Raw genomic sequence first — 16622 nt, 5'->3', positions numbered from 1 at the left:
ATAGTGTACAAGCAAGTTTTATTCACATCAAAACTTATACAAGGCAAGAGAAAGATCAACCAAAATTTGATTAAAAATTAATTTACAACGTAGCGTGACTAAATTAAAAGCAAGACCATAAATTAAGAAGCAAAATCTGTCATCTTAAGCTTGTAGCCTAAAACACCTAATTATATTAGAGCTCTTCGAAACCTTCCTCATCCCCTTCTTCCTCGGTTCTTTGGAATTCCTTCCTCCAAGTTTCCATCTGCCAACGATAAAAGGTCAGCGATTTGATGAACTAATGGTACTGATTCGAATTAGTAACTTTTGAGGAAATGCGGGGAATCAAATGAAGTCGGAATATGAAGAGACGATGAATTGAGAAGCATGTTACCTGATCATCAGAGAACCGCAGTTGTTCTGCAGAAAATAGTATATTCTTACAGCTTCCTGGTGCTAAATCCTTGCCTAAACTCCTTGCAACTTCCTCATAGCAAACCATGTCCACCCGAAAGCCGTTGTTCATGAATAGTTTCTCCAACCATGTCCTTGCACTAGTCTGTCGAAGACAGAAGGAAACAGGTGATGTATTTATTTATTGACAGAGAAGCAATTGCGATATTGAGTCACACTTAATGTAAGCAAACTGACCTTGGTCCCTACTTCAGTTTCTGCCAACCATGCCGGCAATTCTCCCATGAAAAAACATCCGTTCATCGCTGAACCACTTACAGTAAGCAAAATGTCTTCAAAACTTGCTAATGTCATCAAAGGCAGCCCCTACAATAACACAGCAACATGATTTTCCTACTCGCGAAAACGCTAACAGTTATAGCTACACACAAGAATATAACTAATGAATGGTTTGCAGATAAGTCAAGATACCTGCATGGCCCAAATACTAGGCAGGTTGCCGTTAAACCCTTTAGCACGCAGACTTTCCTGTATGTTGGAGGATTCCAAAGGAACATGAAGGGATAAGCAGCTTCTTGGAATCTTAGCCCCAACACCTGAGGGATTAAAGATAGTGCGATAAGAACTTTTTGCACTGCTTAATGCCTACGTACAAGCGGATAATGCATAGTAAAAAAATTATCCGATGATTTAGAATGAAACAAGGTCTGCATAAACAAAATAATCGATTTCCACGATATTAGAGTAACTTTTCAAGACGTGCAAAAGTGAATGAACTCAAGATTATGCCATAACACAATGTCCTTTCTCAATCAGGCTGCAAAATCTTTAACTTCTCCAAATTGTCATACAGTTAATATTGCAAGTTTGCAATCACCTCGAAGCTTCTCAGTTGCTGTTTTGAACACCCGTTCCGGAGAGACATTAAAAATAATGGTTGAAGTTGGCCAACTGAGCCTATAGGGACGGGTATCCATTCCATCGGTTAGCAAAACAACCTGCATCACCAAGAACACTATGAGTGATAAAGAACAAGTCCATGAAGTTTCACCTATCTCCACATAAACAACCAAAAAGGACACTCAAGGAGCCCTTCCTCCTTTCTAAAGAAGCATTTCAACACATATGCAGAAATAACTCATAAAAAACACAAAAACATAAGGAGACGTTTGGTACTCTACTTGAATCCAACTTTTTAAGTTTTAGGCCTTAAAAACTTGTTTGGTAGGACTATTTTAAAAAAATTAACTCAAGACTAACTAAAAAATATAGTCTATTCTCTAAAAACATAAAAAATAAGGTTTTAGAGTTTTTAAACTTAAACCTAATCATTTCTTTTCTCTCCCTCCTCCCCTCTCACTCCAAATCTATCCTCTCTCTCTCTTCTTCTTTCTTTCTCCTTTTTTTTTTTTATAACCTTTTTCGTCTCTTCGTCAATCCGCTCTCTTCATTCTCTCGGTTCTTTCTCTCACTCCTCTTCCTCTCTATCTCGTCCGATCCTCTCTCTTCTTTCTCTTTCCTTCAATCATCTCTTACTTTCTTTCCTCCTCACTCTTGTTTCTCCCTCCCTTGCAACCCCGTCTTTTTAGATCTCTTTATCTAGTTTAAGTCATAAGATTTAAAAATTTTAAATCGTAAACCAACCAAATTTTTGAATCTTAAAGAAAATTGTTTTAAAAAAAATATTCTTAAGAAATGTATTGAGAAATGATAAAAAATTTCAAATAGGATACCAAACCGGCGCTAAATTTCTGCACGCGTGCCAAACTGCGATAGAAGCAACTTATCGTCCATGAATTTACCTGCTTAAGTCCATCAATATGGTTTACTGTTCGAAGCAACTTATCGTCCATGAATTTGGTAGCAACGCAATAATGATGTGAGCATTGCTTCATATCCATCTGAACATCAGGAGGAACAAAGCAACCAGCATACGGATCAACAAACAGAGGCTCTGCACATGAAATTATTAATCAAAAACTGATAAATTTCACAAATTTAAATTAAAAAATTTCATCTTTCGAAACTCTGCGTCTCAACGAAACTCCACAACACGAATCATCCAACTGTTCGATAAATTCCCCAATGAAAAAACAAAGTAACAAATACAAAACCCTTTAGGATACGGGTTTACCTGGTCGATGGGTCTCTCGGAAACGAAGGGAAGCTGAATCAATGGCGGATTTCAGTATTGGGTCGTTTTCCTCGACGATTTTGGCTCGCAATTTCAACCCCCCATTTCTACCTGTTCTTCTTAAAGCGTTGTAGAGCACTGGTCGGCGCAAGATAGCAGTCGCCGGAGCATGTGAAAAACCCGCTAAACAGTCCATACAATTCAGATGAGTCTTCAGTCTCCGCCTACAAAAGAATGGGAGCGATCATCGTCCTCACGATGAGCTCAGTATTGAGTTGCAGTCATAATCCGCCTCTTAATCTGCGCAAGGAGCGCGTTGCGCGCACCCGACCCGACCTCCAGTCAACAAAGCCCAAAACGACACAGCGTTTAACTGCCATCAAACGGTTTTGGGATAATTAGAGTACAGATTAGTAATTAATTTTCAATTATATTTCTCTCTCGTTTAAACATAGTATTAGGGGATAAATATTAAGATGGCTTTTTAAAAGTGTGGCTATAATAGACTTTCCGTCATTTCATACTTTTTACATAATATTTTATAATATTAATATACAAATTAAAGTTAAATTATAAATTTATATAAAATTTACGTAGAATCTCACTTTTAAAGGATTTCTCAAACCATTTTTCAGGGTTGGGGTGTCCAAAATGATGTTTGGTTGTGAGTGAAGTTATTAGGATACCTAAAATGTCTATTCATGAATTGACATGCACCTAACCCACACTTCGACCAAAAATAAATAAATAATGCACCTAACACTTTGAGAGACTTGGCAACCAATTAGCCAAGTGAACAAATACTTGGAGAACATATCCTTTTCGGATCTCTTCTATTAAGATCATCGGATCAAATAATTCAGGATTTTAAAATTTCATCCAATAGCTCAAAATTATTATAGTTTTTAAGGGATCAAAACAAGTGGACCGTTGGATGAAATTTCAAAAATCCGAATCACATAATCTAGTAGCCTTAGTGGAAGAGATCTGGAGATGATCTATTCTCAAATACTTGATCCACAATCCCAAATCTTGTGGGGATCGATCAATTTTTTATATTTTTATTTTACTTTTTTCACTCTACAAATATGCATTAAGTACGAGTATTTACAAACTACTAAGCAAATAGTGAATTATTTAACTTGATTGTATAATAGCCCTTGAAGGGGAAAAAAAAACAAATTCAACGAGCTATGATAATGGTGTTTATAAATATTACAATTGAGTATGTATTTGTATCGTAGTTGAATCTCAAATTTGTGTAAATAGATTAATTTATCGTTCTTTCTACTTTACAAACACGTATTAAATACGAAAAACAACCTGGTAAATGAACTAATAGTCTAACTAGATGGTATATGAACCCATTGCACTACACTTTCAATAAACGAAACATAAGTTTCTAAATATATGCATTCTTATCGTAGCTGAATTCAAAATAAGAAAAGCATAAAACTACACAAGAATAATGGATAAGTTATTATAAAAAAATACGAGACTATCTACAACACTTACAAGTACTATATTAAGTACAATACAAACACGTATTAAGTAGACAAATTAATTTATTGATCTTTCTACTCTACAAACACATATCAAGTGCTAATTACAAATGACTCGACAAATAAACTAAGAGTCTAACTAAATAGTGTGCGAACCCTTTGCGCTACACTTTTCAATAAACGAAACATAAGTTTCATTCTAATTAGATCGCACAACAATAATGAACAAGTTATTATAAAATACACGAGATTAGCTACAGTACTTACAAGTATTTAGTACGATCGCGAATAGATTTAACCACCAAAAAATTGTAATACTGGTACTAGAATGTATCGAAGCCAAATCGTAAAAGCCCGTCCAATCATTCAAATTGGACTGAGGGGCTGCTTGACGTTGAAAAGTGGAAAGGTGGTAGGTGCAGGCAGATATGAATGTGAATATTAGACACTGAATTAGATGTATTTTTTGACCAAATCCTTTATAAACCCCCTCAAAAATCACACAATGCCACCAACCGCGAAAAAACACAGTCATACAATCTAGAGAGAGAAAGAGAAGAGTGACTGAGAGGCAGAGGAAGCAAAACAGAGGCAGCCATTGGCTTATCTTCAACCTCCAGCTCTCAATCTCTCCATCAAAACCCTAGCAAAATGGACACCAACTCCCAAATCCCAGAAAACCCAGAATCCAAATCGCAGGAGGAACAGAACCCACTTGCCATTGTGCCTTCCGCCGCCGCATTTCCTCCCTTCGCCACCGCCTCCCTTTCACTTTCTCTCTCTACAATTCTCCCCGCCCACTTCTTCCAGCAACCCAAAGTTTCCACCTTGTTTTCTTCCCAGCCGAACAAGGTCAAGGTCCCCACGCAAGCATCGTCCCTGACCCATCTCTCTCTCTCCACGGCTAATGTAACTCCGCCCAAGCTCTCCTTCAAGTCCACCATCTCCGCCAACCCTCTGCAGAGCCCCCTCTCTTTGGGTCCGCGCCGCCCCCTCGACCCCTCCAATGGGGCCGCAATCCGTCGAGCTTCCATTGTCTGGTTCCGAAACGATTTACGAGTCCACGACAACGAGTGCCTCAACTCGGCCAATAACGAGTCCGTATCGGTCTTGCCCGTCTACTGCTTCGATCCGAAGGACTACGCAAAATCCTCTTCTGGGTTTGATAAGACAGGCTCGTACCGGGCGTCGTTCTTGGTCGAATCGGTGGCGGACCTCCGGAAGAATCTCCAGGCGAGAGGGTCCGATCTGGTGGTCAGAATCGGGAAGCCCGAGACGGTTTTGGTGGAGCTGGCGAAGGCGATCGGCGCTGACGCCATTTATGCGCACAGAGAGGTTTCGCGCGACGAGGTTAAGGAGGAGGAGAAGATTGAGGCGGCGATGAAGGAGGAGAATGTGGAGGTCAAGTACTTTTGGGGAAGCACTCTGTACCACGCGGAGGATTTGCCGTTTAAGTTGGAGGATATGCCGACGACATACGGCGACTTCAGGGAGAAGGTGAAGGGATTGGAGGTGAGGAAGACGATTGAGGCTTTGGATCAGATGAAGGGGCTGCCGTCTCGCGGCGACGTGGAGCCTGGTGATATTCCAACATTGATGGACTTGGGGCTTAATCCGTCTGCTACTGCGTCTCAGGTACGTGTTTTCGGTTTCGGAGCTTTTGTATGAATTGATGTTTAAGTTGATCATGTACTTTTTCGTGTAATGTGATTTGGATGGATTAGAGATTGTTGTGTTTTGGAATGTATGATGTCGAGGTTGTAAATTAATTAGAAATGAGCAATCTTTCACAGCAGCTTGAGTTACTTCTAACAATTGTTGCATGAGGGATCGATTGAGAAATCAATTTGAATTTTTCGGTTTAGGCATGAAAAGGGAAGTATCGATCGAATTTGTCAAAAACTTATACATCTTGTTCGGCTCTAGCTTGTTCTGTAAATTTGTAGAGCAATTCATCTTTCTCCGTTGCTGGTCAGCGTAAAATGGATTCGAAGAACAAAAATATCGCCATTTGTTGGAAACTTTTGGTTTCTGATTTCATTAGTTCTAATAGAGTTATTTGACATGTCCCTGAAGAAAGTGACAATGTTTTCTTCTATTGTCTTGTAGGATGGAAGGCCTGCTGCCATTACTTCCGCGGTGGGAGGGGAAACTGAAGCCCTAGAAAGGCTAAAAAAGTATACTGCTGAGTGCCAAGCACAGCCACCGAAGGTGGGTAAAGATGGAAGTCATGATAGCATCTCTGGTGCCAACTTTTCGTGCAAAGTCTCGCCATGGTTGGTCTTGGGATGCCTTTCTCCTCGCAGTATGTTTGATGAACTAAAGAAAACGGCTAGCAGGTGTGCAAATGCCTTTCTTTTGAACGGTGTTATAGTTTCTAAAATTTATATTCGATATGTACTCTGCTCACCAATACATGATATTTTATGATTGATAGAACCATTTCTGCTTCATCAAACCGAAATGATGACGGTGGCAGTGGAATGAACTGGTTGATGTTTGAGTTACTGTGGAGGGATTTCTTCAGGTAAATAGACAGACCACGAAAGCTCAAATCACATGAAACTATTATTTCATCTTGTCTTCCATATCTTCAAATTCGAACCCCACCAGATTGGCTCTTACACACATTCTGTACTGAATTTTTTGCACGACTGGCCAATGCAGATTTGTCACTTGCAGTTCTGCAAAGAAACAGCTCAACGCTGCTCCAGCCACGGCATCTACGGGTGCCCTTGCTTAGGGAGGAACTTAAAATCGGAAGAGGAAATGGTGAGATATGGCGTATTTTCATCTCTTTTTAATTTTCCAAGATGTAACAGTTAGATATTGCAGTAGGGTTCCTGTGAAAGAGTTCGTTCCTTGTTGAACTTTGTTTTCATCTCCAAATAAGATGGTTGAGAGTGGAGATTTGCCACCCCCATTCTTCATATCTTATCTTGTGAATAAATAACACATATCTCTACTTCTGCTTTCTACATTCTTTGGTTTGTACTCATCGACCGATGTAAGGAAACTGTACAACTCAACGGCTCGTTTGATAATCATCTCATTTTTAGTTTTTAATTTTTTAACTTTGTGCTTGAGAAATAAGGAAAGTTTATGCGTGGAGGGACAAAAGAGGGTGATGTGGAAGGGGGAAGAATAAAAAGAGAATGAATGAAAATAAAAGAAAACCAAATGTTAAACACGGGCGTAAAACCAAATGTTAAACACGGGCGTGTAAGAGGCTGAAAGGGGGTGTGAGAAGAAAATATCACAATTTTTAATCGGTTTTGCAAAAACTCGCCTACCGTCAATGTTTTCTGAAAAACAAAAACATCGGTTTTGCGAATTTATGTATTTTGATACATCAATGTTACAATGGTATACAACTGTATCAAGAAAAGAAAAACAATTTAAGATTGTAACATATATTCTACAAAAACCAAAATCTTTCATATGATATCAGAAACCTTGAGAGAAGAAAGCACAACAAAAATCAACCAAAGCAACATGAAAAACGCAGAGGTAATCCATGCCCAAAGCCTTGGCCCTCCGAGCTCAGCACCCAACGTTAGACGCCTAATTACCAGAACCGCGATACATCCTACAGAAGTCGAGAAAAATACCAGCAGCGAGAAGCTAAGACCCGCTGCGTTCTCAATCCGCAGCGGTTCCTTGTATACGAAGAAATTGTATGCAGTGTCAATCAGCCACGGAACACCAATGCCAACATATATATTCACCGAATTGCTACAGAATAACATGAAGAAACACAAAAGCAAGTTGAGTTCATGATGTACTTTATACTGCTCGAAAAGAAGTAAATAAAATCGAATGGATATGATCAAGAGTGAACCTGCAAGTAATGTTTGCAATGGCAGAGTCAGCTGTAAGCTGACGTTCAGCAGCAATCTTACTTGCTACTAAATCCGGCCACGAAGTTCCACTTGCTAATGCAGTAAATGCTATGACGTAAGGGTTTATTCCTGAAAAAAGAAGCAAGTAAAGGAAAGACAGATTTTTAGAGAACTAGCTAGATCACGAACAAAATCATATTGATCGTCAACTGTAAAGTTATCGTTTGAAATCTTCGAAACCTGTGACACAGCTTATGAGATCTGTGAGTTTTGTTACAACGTAAGCTATTGCACTGATGAAAATTAAGGAGCCGATAAAGGCGACCCAGCCATGAGCAATATGATAAGGAGGCACAAATGCGAATAGTAGTCTCCACGGAGCAAGAAGTAACTGCCACAAAATTCTTGCTACTCGCAAATAGATGTTGTTCAGTTTTCTTGATTCCGTGTCTTCTAACTGTTGAAGAAAAAAGGAAGTTACTGCAAACTACGCCTATGTTGATACAGATAATTAAACATATGCAGTGTAGAACACAACACCTTGACTGCGTCCACAAACTGTTGTCTCCAAATTGCAAACACATGATGGTCTTGTGATATCATATTCTCTTGGAAATCTTTGTTTGAGGATTCGGGAGTTTCATCAATTCCAGGAACTTTTTTATACTTTGGACCTGCAAAAGAGAGACCCTCATATTGGAAATGTAGAGTTTAAAGTTGCCTTGTGAGTTGCTGAAATGCTGAGTTTAGTACCTAAACCACTTTCTGAATGTAAGGAAAAAATGTCAGCGTTCCTGTTTTTGTCTTCACCAACTTCAAGTATATTGGAGTACTCGTTGCAGGGATCAGTATCATGCTTGCCTGTAACAACCTCAGCTGGCACCCAATCCTCTGGTCTCTCACTTCTTGGGCTTAGGAAATACAACACGAAATGAAGGCAGAATACAGAGAACGTTAAACCAGTTATTTTTTTCGATAGCAGCCAAGAAAAATCAGAAAGACCACAAAGATCTCAAATGCTAAAGATTTAAACATACAAAGGAAGAGAAACGTAGGGCCAACGCTTGTCTTGAGCATAAGCATGTATCAGCAGAAATGCATATTGCAGTACTGTCAATAAGGCCTCCCATAGTGTAATCACGTTCGGTGTCCACACCTGCAGCGTTAAGTAAAAACATTTCAATACAGAGTTCCGAATACATGTCAGTCATAAATCAAAATGTTTTCATAGACAAAACGAAAGAAAAAAACATGATTAACATACAAAGATTCCTTTAAATTACCTCTAAAATAATGTATAGCCAAATATAGGCCCAAAAAGACCAAAAGAGCTCAACTAGCCAGACTCCTATATCAGCTATCTTTTTCAGCTCTCCAGCTTTAGGAACGACAACGCATACAGCATGGATGGGGAAAAGGTCGAATGCAGCAGAACCGACTAGTGTTCCAGGACCCAAACCTATAAATCAAGTAAACTAGCAGAATGTTAAAAACTGTGGTAGAAGATAATGTTTGTAACCAGCCTTACGTTGAAAGCAAAAGAAAACTTGAGAAATCATTGCAGAAACACGCAATAGAAACAAAAAAACATAGTTCAGTAATTGTCCTTATGAACATTTCAGTACATCCCTCACTGACTCTAATCACAACAAAGATTTTTGGAGATCATGTTCATCAGAAAGGATGAAATGTGCTTCCCTGTTTTTCTCCTTACGTCTATGAAACTGAACAAGAATAACAAACCATGAACTTCCCTCAACAGAACTCTATTCTACTCAACTCATAAGTTAGTATCCTACCTACTACCAGAAAACTCATGCTTCGTCCAGTGTATACGCGTATATGTGTAACTCAACGTTCTGACAATATAACATGTTCAAAGTAACCATGATTAGCAATACATAAACAGTGGCATGAAAAATCATGCAACAACGAAAAGAGTATACAATCCATCGGGGAAAAAAGTTAAAATACGAACCATGAAGTGAAAATCTCAAAGTCAGCAACGCGATTAATAACTCAGCAAGTTTTGGAAAACAAACCTCCGGCATACAGGTTCCCAAGGTTTCTTATAGCATCAATCGTGGCCAATGATATTTGAGGAAAGCTAGTCCCAAAGGCCAGCAGGCTAATGTCTGCAATTGTGAAGTTCCACACTTTCTCATACCTAAGAACTTCAGCACCAGTGTAAGGATCGATGTCTACCACCTTCCGCGAGTGGCTCACAACACTCTCCATAGACCGGAAAAAGCGAGCAGTAATAGCAGATAGCCCAAGGAAACAGTACGCAAGACCAAGAAAGTATAAGAAAGTCCGAAAACCAGCCCCGAGGCCTGTTTCACCCTGGAAAATCAAGTAGCTTTCGCAATTTTCTCGCCCAACTATACTCGAAATTCCGGGCATGGTTTGTGTTTTTTGGTCAAATTGCTTGCAAGTTCAGAAACCACAGAGCAGTGAAGTAAGAAAACCTAATCATCAGAAGAAAAAAAAAATGGTGCACATCAGATACTGTTAAGCAGCTGCCATCTGAGCAATTCAGCTCTTAATACACAAAAATCAACATTGCTTCACTTTACCATCTCAACAAGAACAGCTTACATGGCACGGGTACATCGCATCATTGTGGATTAAAAGTCAAGATTACAAGTAACCGTACCATCTAAGTCCTTCTCCGTTACAACAGAAGAACAAGTTTAAAATTGAATTCCGCAACATAAATCTCAATGAAATTTTCCCAGAAAACCCAACATTACCACGAATTTAAAATCCATGAGATACCATCGAACGGCGAAAAGTAAGAAACTTTAGCTATGGAATCAAACATACAACTGAATCTCACAAACGGGTTCGATTAGAAAAACAAAATTAAAGGTAAATTAACAACGAAAAAAATAAATACATGTACGGACGAAGCTGCGGAGCATACGTAAGATCGGATCGCAGGAGGCTTGTCGGCGCCGCCGCAACCGGCGGCCGAAGCTCCTGCGGCGAGTGGCGGCGTGCGAATCCAAATCAAAAGTAGGAGATTTGCGATAGGAAATGAATGGTGTCACGAGGCATATCAATGTCTCAATTCCCAAATCGGCGGAAAGCTTTGGGGATCCGTGAAATGAACAGATATTTTTACGGTTGACTTTTTTGTTATTTTATGTTTTTGTCAGTCGGAAAACGAAAACGTGCATGCTTTGGTGGGCCCAACCTTTCCCCATTAATCAAGATTAATTGTTTAAGTTGAATGATTAAGAATTTATAACTTTCCCAATTGGTGTTATTCGCTTAGGTTTACTCTGTCGACGTCTGGCCTCCATGTGTAATTGTGATTTGTCTTGTGTTGCATTTTTCGCATTTTTCAGATGCATCAATGTACAAAAAGGCAGGCAAGAATCTGGTCAAGAGTTGCGACACCAAACATGTCCTTTTTTTTATTTTTTATTTTGGTTTCATTATTATTAGCTGAAATCATGGTAATACGAGCCCGTTTGGATTTGTTTTTAAAATGATTGAAAGCGTTTTTTGTGAAAATATTTTTAGAACCAATCTTTAGTAAAAATGTAAGTAAGTTATGTAAAAACACTTAAAATGTTTTCTGCAAGAAGCATCAATTATATACTTATGTGCTTCTTCCAAGAAGTACTTTAAATGTTTTTGGTTATTCACTTAGGTTTACTCTGTTGACGTGTGGCCTCAACCATGTGTAATTGTGATTTGTGTTGTTTTGCATTTTTCAGATGCATCAATGTAGAAGAAAAAGGCAGGCAAGAATCAGGTCCAAGTGTTGCGGCACCAAACATGTCTTTTTTTTTCTTTTTCTTTTTTCTTTTTATTAGCTGAAATCATGGTAATGTAGTTATTTTAAAAGAAAACTAATGAAAATTACTTGAAAACTTTGAATTTTAATCAAAATGACAAATCTCTTACAATTTATTGAAAAAAAAATAAAATGCAAAAAGAAAGTTATCTATTTTCTATCTAAGTGAGTCACAACCTAGACGGGTCTGGGCGAGTGCCTAGACGGACTAGGCGGGCATCTCAACTCGTCTAGGCGCAATTTCTTAGTTTTCAAACATCTAGGCATTATTTGGGACGATGACCAGCTACCTAGTGCCTAGTGCCTAGGCGACGTTAGACGGAGATTTTTCAAATAGTACTTTTTAGAGTAAAAATGTCATTTTCGTTAAAAATAAACAATACTTTCGTTAAAATTCCCTTACTTTAATCTGCTATTTTCGAGCAATATACTAATTTAAAGCAATCAGCCAAACTGAAATTTAAACTTACATGATGCGATGGACACACAATCTTAATCGACCTGATTGATTATGTTTAGATCAACATCAAGATTATATATATGTTTTCTTTTATATGAGCAATAATCCTAATCAATCTGTTTGATTAAGTTTAGGTCTACATCACAGATTATGTATATGTTTTCTTTTATATGAGCGACCTAAACTTAATCAATCAGATAATCTTAATCAATCTGATTGATTAAGTTTAGGTTTGCATCACGATGTTTCTTTTATGCGAGCAATATTGGAGAATGAGATAATCAAACTTCGGGTCTCGGAAATAACGCCAATTCAGTCTCAACTAAACACGGTTTAATTAACAACTAGATAAGATGAGTCCAACTCAATCCCTACAATTAACGACTTGTACATAAAACAAAGTTCAATGAAGGTGAAAATTTTCACAGATCTTGTACATAAAACACCGTAGAAAAATTCAATCCGCCATATAACCAAATTCCTCGAGGAAATATGTATTGCACCAGGCACATAGATAATGTAATAACCAGAGTCTAAATTCAAAACAAAGTCTCAAAAGAAGCTTAATTTCATAGGAAGTATCAATCATGAAACAAGCTAAAACAGAAGTTCATAGATAAGACAGGTTAAAAAACAAAAGACGGTCTAAAGAACAACTAAGACCAACCGGTAATGCCACAAAACAGGAGACAAAGTGTTTAGTCTTCCTCCTCACCCTCGTTCTCAGCAATGTTGAAGTATCTCAATTCATAAACATTGCGGTCCTTGTTGGATGCAATCACGCGAAGCCAATCCCTCACGTTGTGCTTCTTCAAGTACTTCTTCGTCAAATATTTAAGATACCTGATAAACGAGCAATACAAAGGTTACACACAAAAGAAAACAGAGAAGACAATTACTGCTCAACAATTGACATAAGAGTATCCATTTTTCTAACTGAAACCGTTACCAGTCAAGATATAAGACTTTCACACACTTTAAGCTGAACTTCAATTTACATTCAGAGAAATGCAACAAACCAAAATACAATTGAAAAGAAATCTAAAATTCCGAGATATGAAGAAAATAAGCCATTGCAAATTCTCTTCCCAGCATCAAAGATTTCCAACCACCGAAACAATATTGTTTTACACACCGTTAATTAGTTACAAACATCTTAGGTTCGGTTCGCGCCAAACGCGAATTTGAACCACATTATTGCTAGCCCATCGTGAGGCTAAGCCCACTCCCTCCCCTTAGTGTAGATAATATGACTGTTTAAAAAAAAAAATAGTTACAAACAAGTGAGCACCTGCATCAATTAGCCTAACATATGCAAATTATCAAGTTTCTAATTGCAACTACTACTAATCAAGGTACAAGAAATCTAATTATTTTACTTTCAGCCGCAATGTATACTCATGTAAAATGCAATAATCCAAAACCTTGACTAATTCAAAAGATTAAAACTTCAAATTGAAGAACAAACCAACGCATTATCAAATATTTGCTCAAAAATATACAAATAAAAAACATATTCCACAAATAATTACAAGCAAATGAGGTTTAAATCATTGGGTTTTAATCAATATTCAGATCTGCAAATGGGTATAAAGCAAAATGGTATTTGCAAACAAATAAATAAAATAAGGTAAGAGCGTGTGTTGGTACCTTTTGGAAAAGTTGGAGTCGGAGGTGACGGTGATCTTGTTCTTCTCGCGGGAGACGGTGACGGAGTCACCGAGAGCACCTGCCTTGCCGCCGACCTTGATGCGCTCCTGGAGGAACTTCTCCAGTGAGGCGATGTCCATGATCTTATCCTCCACCGGCTTCGCGCAGTCTATCGTGAACGAAGCTCCCTTCTTCTTCCCTCCCTTCGTCCCCGCTGCCGCCCCACGACTCATCTTTGCTTCTCCCTCTCTCTCCCTCTCTCTCTCTCTCTCTCTGCGTGTGGGAGCTGCGTATGTTAGGGTTAGCTCTTGGCTCTCAGTAGAATAAAAGGTGCTAGGGTTTTGGATTCGCGGGTTTTTATTTTATATTTCGGGTACGGGCCCAAAGCCCGAGTATAAGACTTAACTACAAACACGTCTGGGCCTGTCTACCCGGCCCAATCATCTCATAAGCCCAGATGGGTTTAACGCTGTCGTATTGGTGGTTTCTCTTCCCACGTTTCGTTTCGTCTCGGATTAGTTCCGACGAGTCAAGGGTCCACGGCGTCGTTTCGGCACCTGAGTAACTGAGTATTTTGCTTCGGAAAGCGGGAGCGGAACTGATAGATGGAGGGAGAGCCGTACGACGTCGTGCCCTGCTCCTCTGTCGCCGTCGATTCCATCCTCCGCATCGGAACGGTAAACCCAACCCCTTCCGAACTCAAGTGGAAAACAATCTACTCTAATTTCTATTTCTCCCACGTTCTTTGTTCTAAAATCCCATTAATTTCAGGCCGGTGTAATTTGGGGCTTGTGTTCCGGTCCCCACGATGCTCGTAAACAAGGTAAAGTTCCGAACTTTTCAATTGTTCTTAGCTTAAAAATGGCAAATTAATTTTGGGTTTTTTTACACTGTATCTTTTTGCCGCGGATTTAGGCTTGACTGGAGCAGCTCAGGCGGCTTTCGTGGTACAGATTCTTTCGTGAAAAAATATGTTGTCTTTGTGTTGTTAGTAAAACCTTAGAGTTATACGTTTGCTTTGGTTCCGTGAGCAGGCGAGGTCCGCTGGAGCGTGTGGAGTGCAATATGGTAAAGCTCAGATGTATAAATCCTGCTGCTTGTTTTTGTTTTTGTTTTTGTTTTCTGTTTGTTATGTTCTGAGCGGCATTGGGTTGCAGGACTCGTTGCTGGGATATGTACTGTTACTCATTGCGGGCTTCAAAGATATCGGGGAAAGAGTGATTGGGTTAGTGAGTATATCCATCGACATTGCCTTCGAATGTGTGTAATCTGTGTTTTAGGAAGAAACCCAATTTTTGGAAAGTCATTGTGATCTAAATGTGCTTTTGGAAAGTCCAAATAACGATAATCGTGATTATGGTTACTAATTCAAACGAAGCGCTTGTTAGTAATTTGCGCAATGTAATCCAACTTGCATTGCTCATAAGCTCTTGCACTCGGGTTCTATATTCTATCCGGGACACACCATTGCTGCTGCATTAACATATTTCCTTGCAACACCAGATTCACCAGCTAGCCAGCTGGATAGTGGATTTCTATGTAAAACTTGCAAAGGTTGCACTTGATAATTTGTCTATATTGGTGGTGCAACCGGATTTTGTATCTTCATTGAGTATCTAAAGAATAAAGTTTGAAATGCTAATTCTTTAAGCTAAAGGACATGTCAAGCAAAAACTTTAAAACTCTGAAATCCCATGAAATGGCAGCTTACATTTTTGTATGATTGTGATTGTATGTTTATCGCTTGACACGCTCGTTGATATTCTTGCATATGTAGGAGTAGGACAATAATAACCTGAAGAATAATATGATGTGCAGAAGCATGATGGCCTGCTAAAAGAATTGTACTTTTCCCCCTTCTGGCAGGTGAATGGTTTGGTTGCTGGTGCAGTAGCAGGGGGAGCCATTGCTGCTATGACACGAAGCTGGACGCAGGTGATTCCTATGGCTTGTCTGGTGTCTGCTTTCAAAGTTGCCACTGACTATGCTAGAGCAATTTGACATACCTCTTGGTGGAAAACTGCAGAGGAGCGCATCCAAGAGGAGGTTGTTCTCCTTACGTCATGTACTTTCCTTTTTCATCCCCTGCTTAGATCCATTTGTCTGTGTCACTAGCATTAGTTATAACTAAGCAAAGAAATCCTTTCTGTTATGTCTATAGGTTTAGCATCTATGAACCAAGCGACTGTTGATTGACGATTCCATTCTTTTGTATGCCTTTCAGTTTTTGTTTGTTTTGTACACCAGTAGGGGGGATAATAAAGATTCAGTGTTGTTGCAGATGTTCCTTTTAATGCATACTTAATGGAGAATGAATGCCCTTCAACGATACACCCCTTCAGTCTCTGAATTCTGGGTGAAACTAAACCAGGTGAGCATTGTACACGCTACAACAACAACAACAAAGCCTTTTCCCATTAAGTGGGGTCGGCTATATGAATCCTAGAACACCATTGCGCTCGGTTTTGTGTCATGTCCTCCGTTAGATCCAAGTACTCTAAGTCTTTTCTTAAGGTCTCTTCCAAAATTTTTTTAGGTCTTCCTCTACCCCTTCGGCCCTGAACCTCTATCCCGTAGTCACATCTTCGAACCGGAGCGTCAGTAAGCCTTCTTTGCACATGTCCAACCCCATTTTGTGTACGTGTTGATGCTTCACTGCCCAACACTCTGTGTCATACAGCATCGTCAGCCTTATTGCCGTCCTATAAAATTTTCCCTTGAGCTTCAGTGGCCTCCGACGGTCACACAACACACCGGATGCAATCTTCCACTTCATCCATCCAGCTTGTATTATATGGTTGAGATCTCCATCTAATTCTCCGTTCTTTTG

General features: G+C 39.2%; 5 protein-coding genes and 1 long non-coding RNA gene across 10 annotated transcripts; 2 read left to right on the top strand and 4 right to left on the bottom strand.

The window, feature by feature from the left end:
• Position 1: 1 nt before the first annotated feature.
• Positions 2-2856, bottom strand: LOC126614795 (O-methyltransferase 1, chloroplastic-like). The gene is made up of 7 exons (XM_050282473.1): positions 2531-2856; positions 2199-2350; positions 1274-1394; positions 868-992; positions 634-762; positions 377-541; positions 2-247 (listed from the first exon to the last, which is right to left on the bottom strand). The coding sequence occupies exons 1-7, from the start codon at positions 2724-2726 to the stop codon at positions 176-178; spliced, it is 960 nt and encodes a 319-aa protein (XP_050138430.1). The 5' UTR covers positions 2727-2856; the 3' UTR covers positions 2-175.
• A 1665-nt stretch (positions 2857-4521) lies between these two features.
• On the top strand, positions 4522-7010 carry LOC126614794 (blue-light photoreceptor PHR2-like). The gene is made up of 4 exons (XM_050282472.1): positions 4522-5667; positions 6142-6371; positions 6470-6559; positions 6700-7010. The coding sequence occupies exons 1-4, from the start codon at positions 4684-4686 to the stop codon at positions 6773-6775; spliced, it is 1380 nt and encodes a 459-aa protein (XP_050138429.1). The 5' UTR covers positions 4522-4683; the 3' UTR covers positions 6776-7010.
• A 323-nt stretch (positions 7011-7333) lies between these two features.
• Positions 7334-10993, bottom strand: LOC126614793 (magnesium/proton exchanger). 3 transcript variants are annotated; one of them, XM_050282469.1, is made up of 9 exons: positions 10774-10993; positions 9917-10342; positions 9158-9333; positions 8912-9030; positions 8628-8785; positions 8415-8548; positions 8115-8331; positions 7874-8003; positions 7334-7767 (listed from the first exon to the last, which is right to left on the bottom strand). In XM_050282469.1, the coding sequence occupies exons 2-9, from the start codon at positions 10275-10277 to the stop codon at positions 7470-7472; spliced, it is 1593 nt and encodes a 530-aa protein (XP_050138426.1). In that variant the 5' UTR covers positions 10278-10342; positions 10774-10993; the 3' UTR covers positions 7334-7469. The 3 variants fall into 3 exon arrangements, with proteins under 3 accessions (XP_050138426.1, XP_050138427.1, XP_050138428.1); XM_050282470.1 differs by having other exon boundaries at positions 10801-10993; XM_050282471.1 differs by lacking the exon at positions 10774-10993 and adding an exon at positions 10451-10596.
• On the bottom strand, positions 9418-9910 carry LOC126614813 (uncharacterized). Its single transcript, XR_007620536.1, has 2 exons — positions 9674-9910; positions 9418-9598 (listed from the first exon to the last, which is right to left on the bottom strand). It is a non-coding gene; the product is annotated as an uncharacterized LOC126614813 (long non-coding RNA).
• A 1619-nt stretch (positions 10994-12612) lies between the features above and the next one.
• Positions 12613-14112, bottom strand: LOC126614782 (60S ribosomal protein L22-2-like). Its single transcript, XM_050282444.1, has 2 exons — positions 13793-14112; positions 12613-12985 (listed from the first exon to the last, which is right to left on the bottom strand). Exons 1-2 carry the CDS (start codon positions 14023-14025, stop codon positions 12841-12843), a joined length of 378 nt encoding a protein of 125 aa, XP_050138401.1. The 5' UTR covers positions 14026-14112; the 3' UTR covers positions 12613-12840.
• Positions 14113-14292: 180 nt separating this feature from the next.
• Positions 14293-16072, top strand: LOC126614781 (outer envelope pore protein 16-4, chloroplastic-like). 3 transcript variants are annotated; one of them, XM_050282441.1, is made up of 6 exons: positions 14293-14469; positions 14564-14615; positions 14708-14739; positions 14827-14860; positions 14950-15017; positions 15611-16072. In XM_050282441.1, exons 1-6 carry the CDS (start codon positions 14398-14400, stop codon positions 15791-15793), a joined length of 441 nt encoding a protein of 146 aa, XP_050138398.1. In that variant the 5' UTR covers positions 14293-14397; the 3' UTR covers positions 15794-16072. The 3 variants fall into 3 exon arrangements, with proteins under 3 accessions (XP_050138398.1, XP_050138400.1, XP_050138399.1); XM_050282443.1 differs by having other exon boundaries at positions 14950-15021; positions 15659-15882; XM_050282442.1 differs by having other exon boundaries at positions 14299-14469; positions 15659-16072.
• The last annotated feature ends 550 nt before the right edge of the window (positions 16073-16622 follow it).

This window comes from Malus sylvestris, chromosome 3 (assembly GCF_916048215.2).
Source record: "Malus sylvestris chromosome 3, drMalSylv7.2, whole genome shotgun sequence".
In the NCBI taxonomy this organism is placed as follows: Eukaryota; Viridiplantae; Streptophyta; class Magnoliopsida; order Rosales; family Rosaceae; genus Malus; species Malus sylvestris.
Note: the sequence above shows the minus strand (reverse complement) of the source record. Positions and strands in the feature narration are given on the sequence as shown.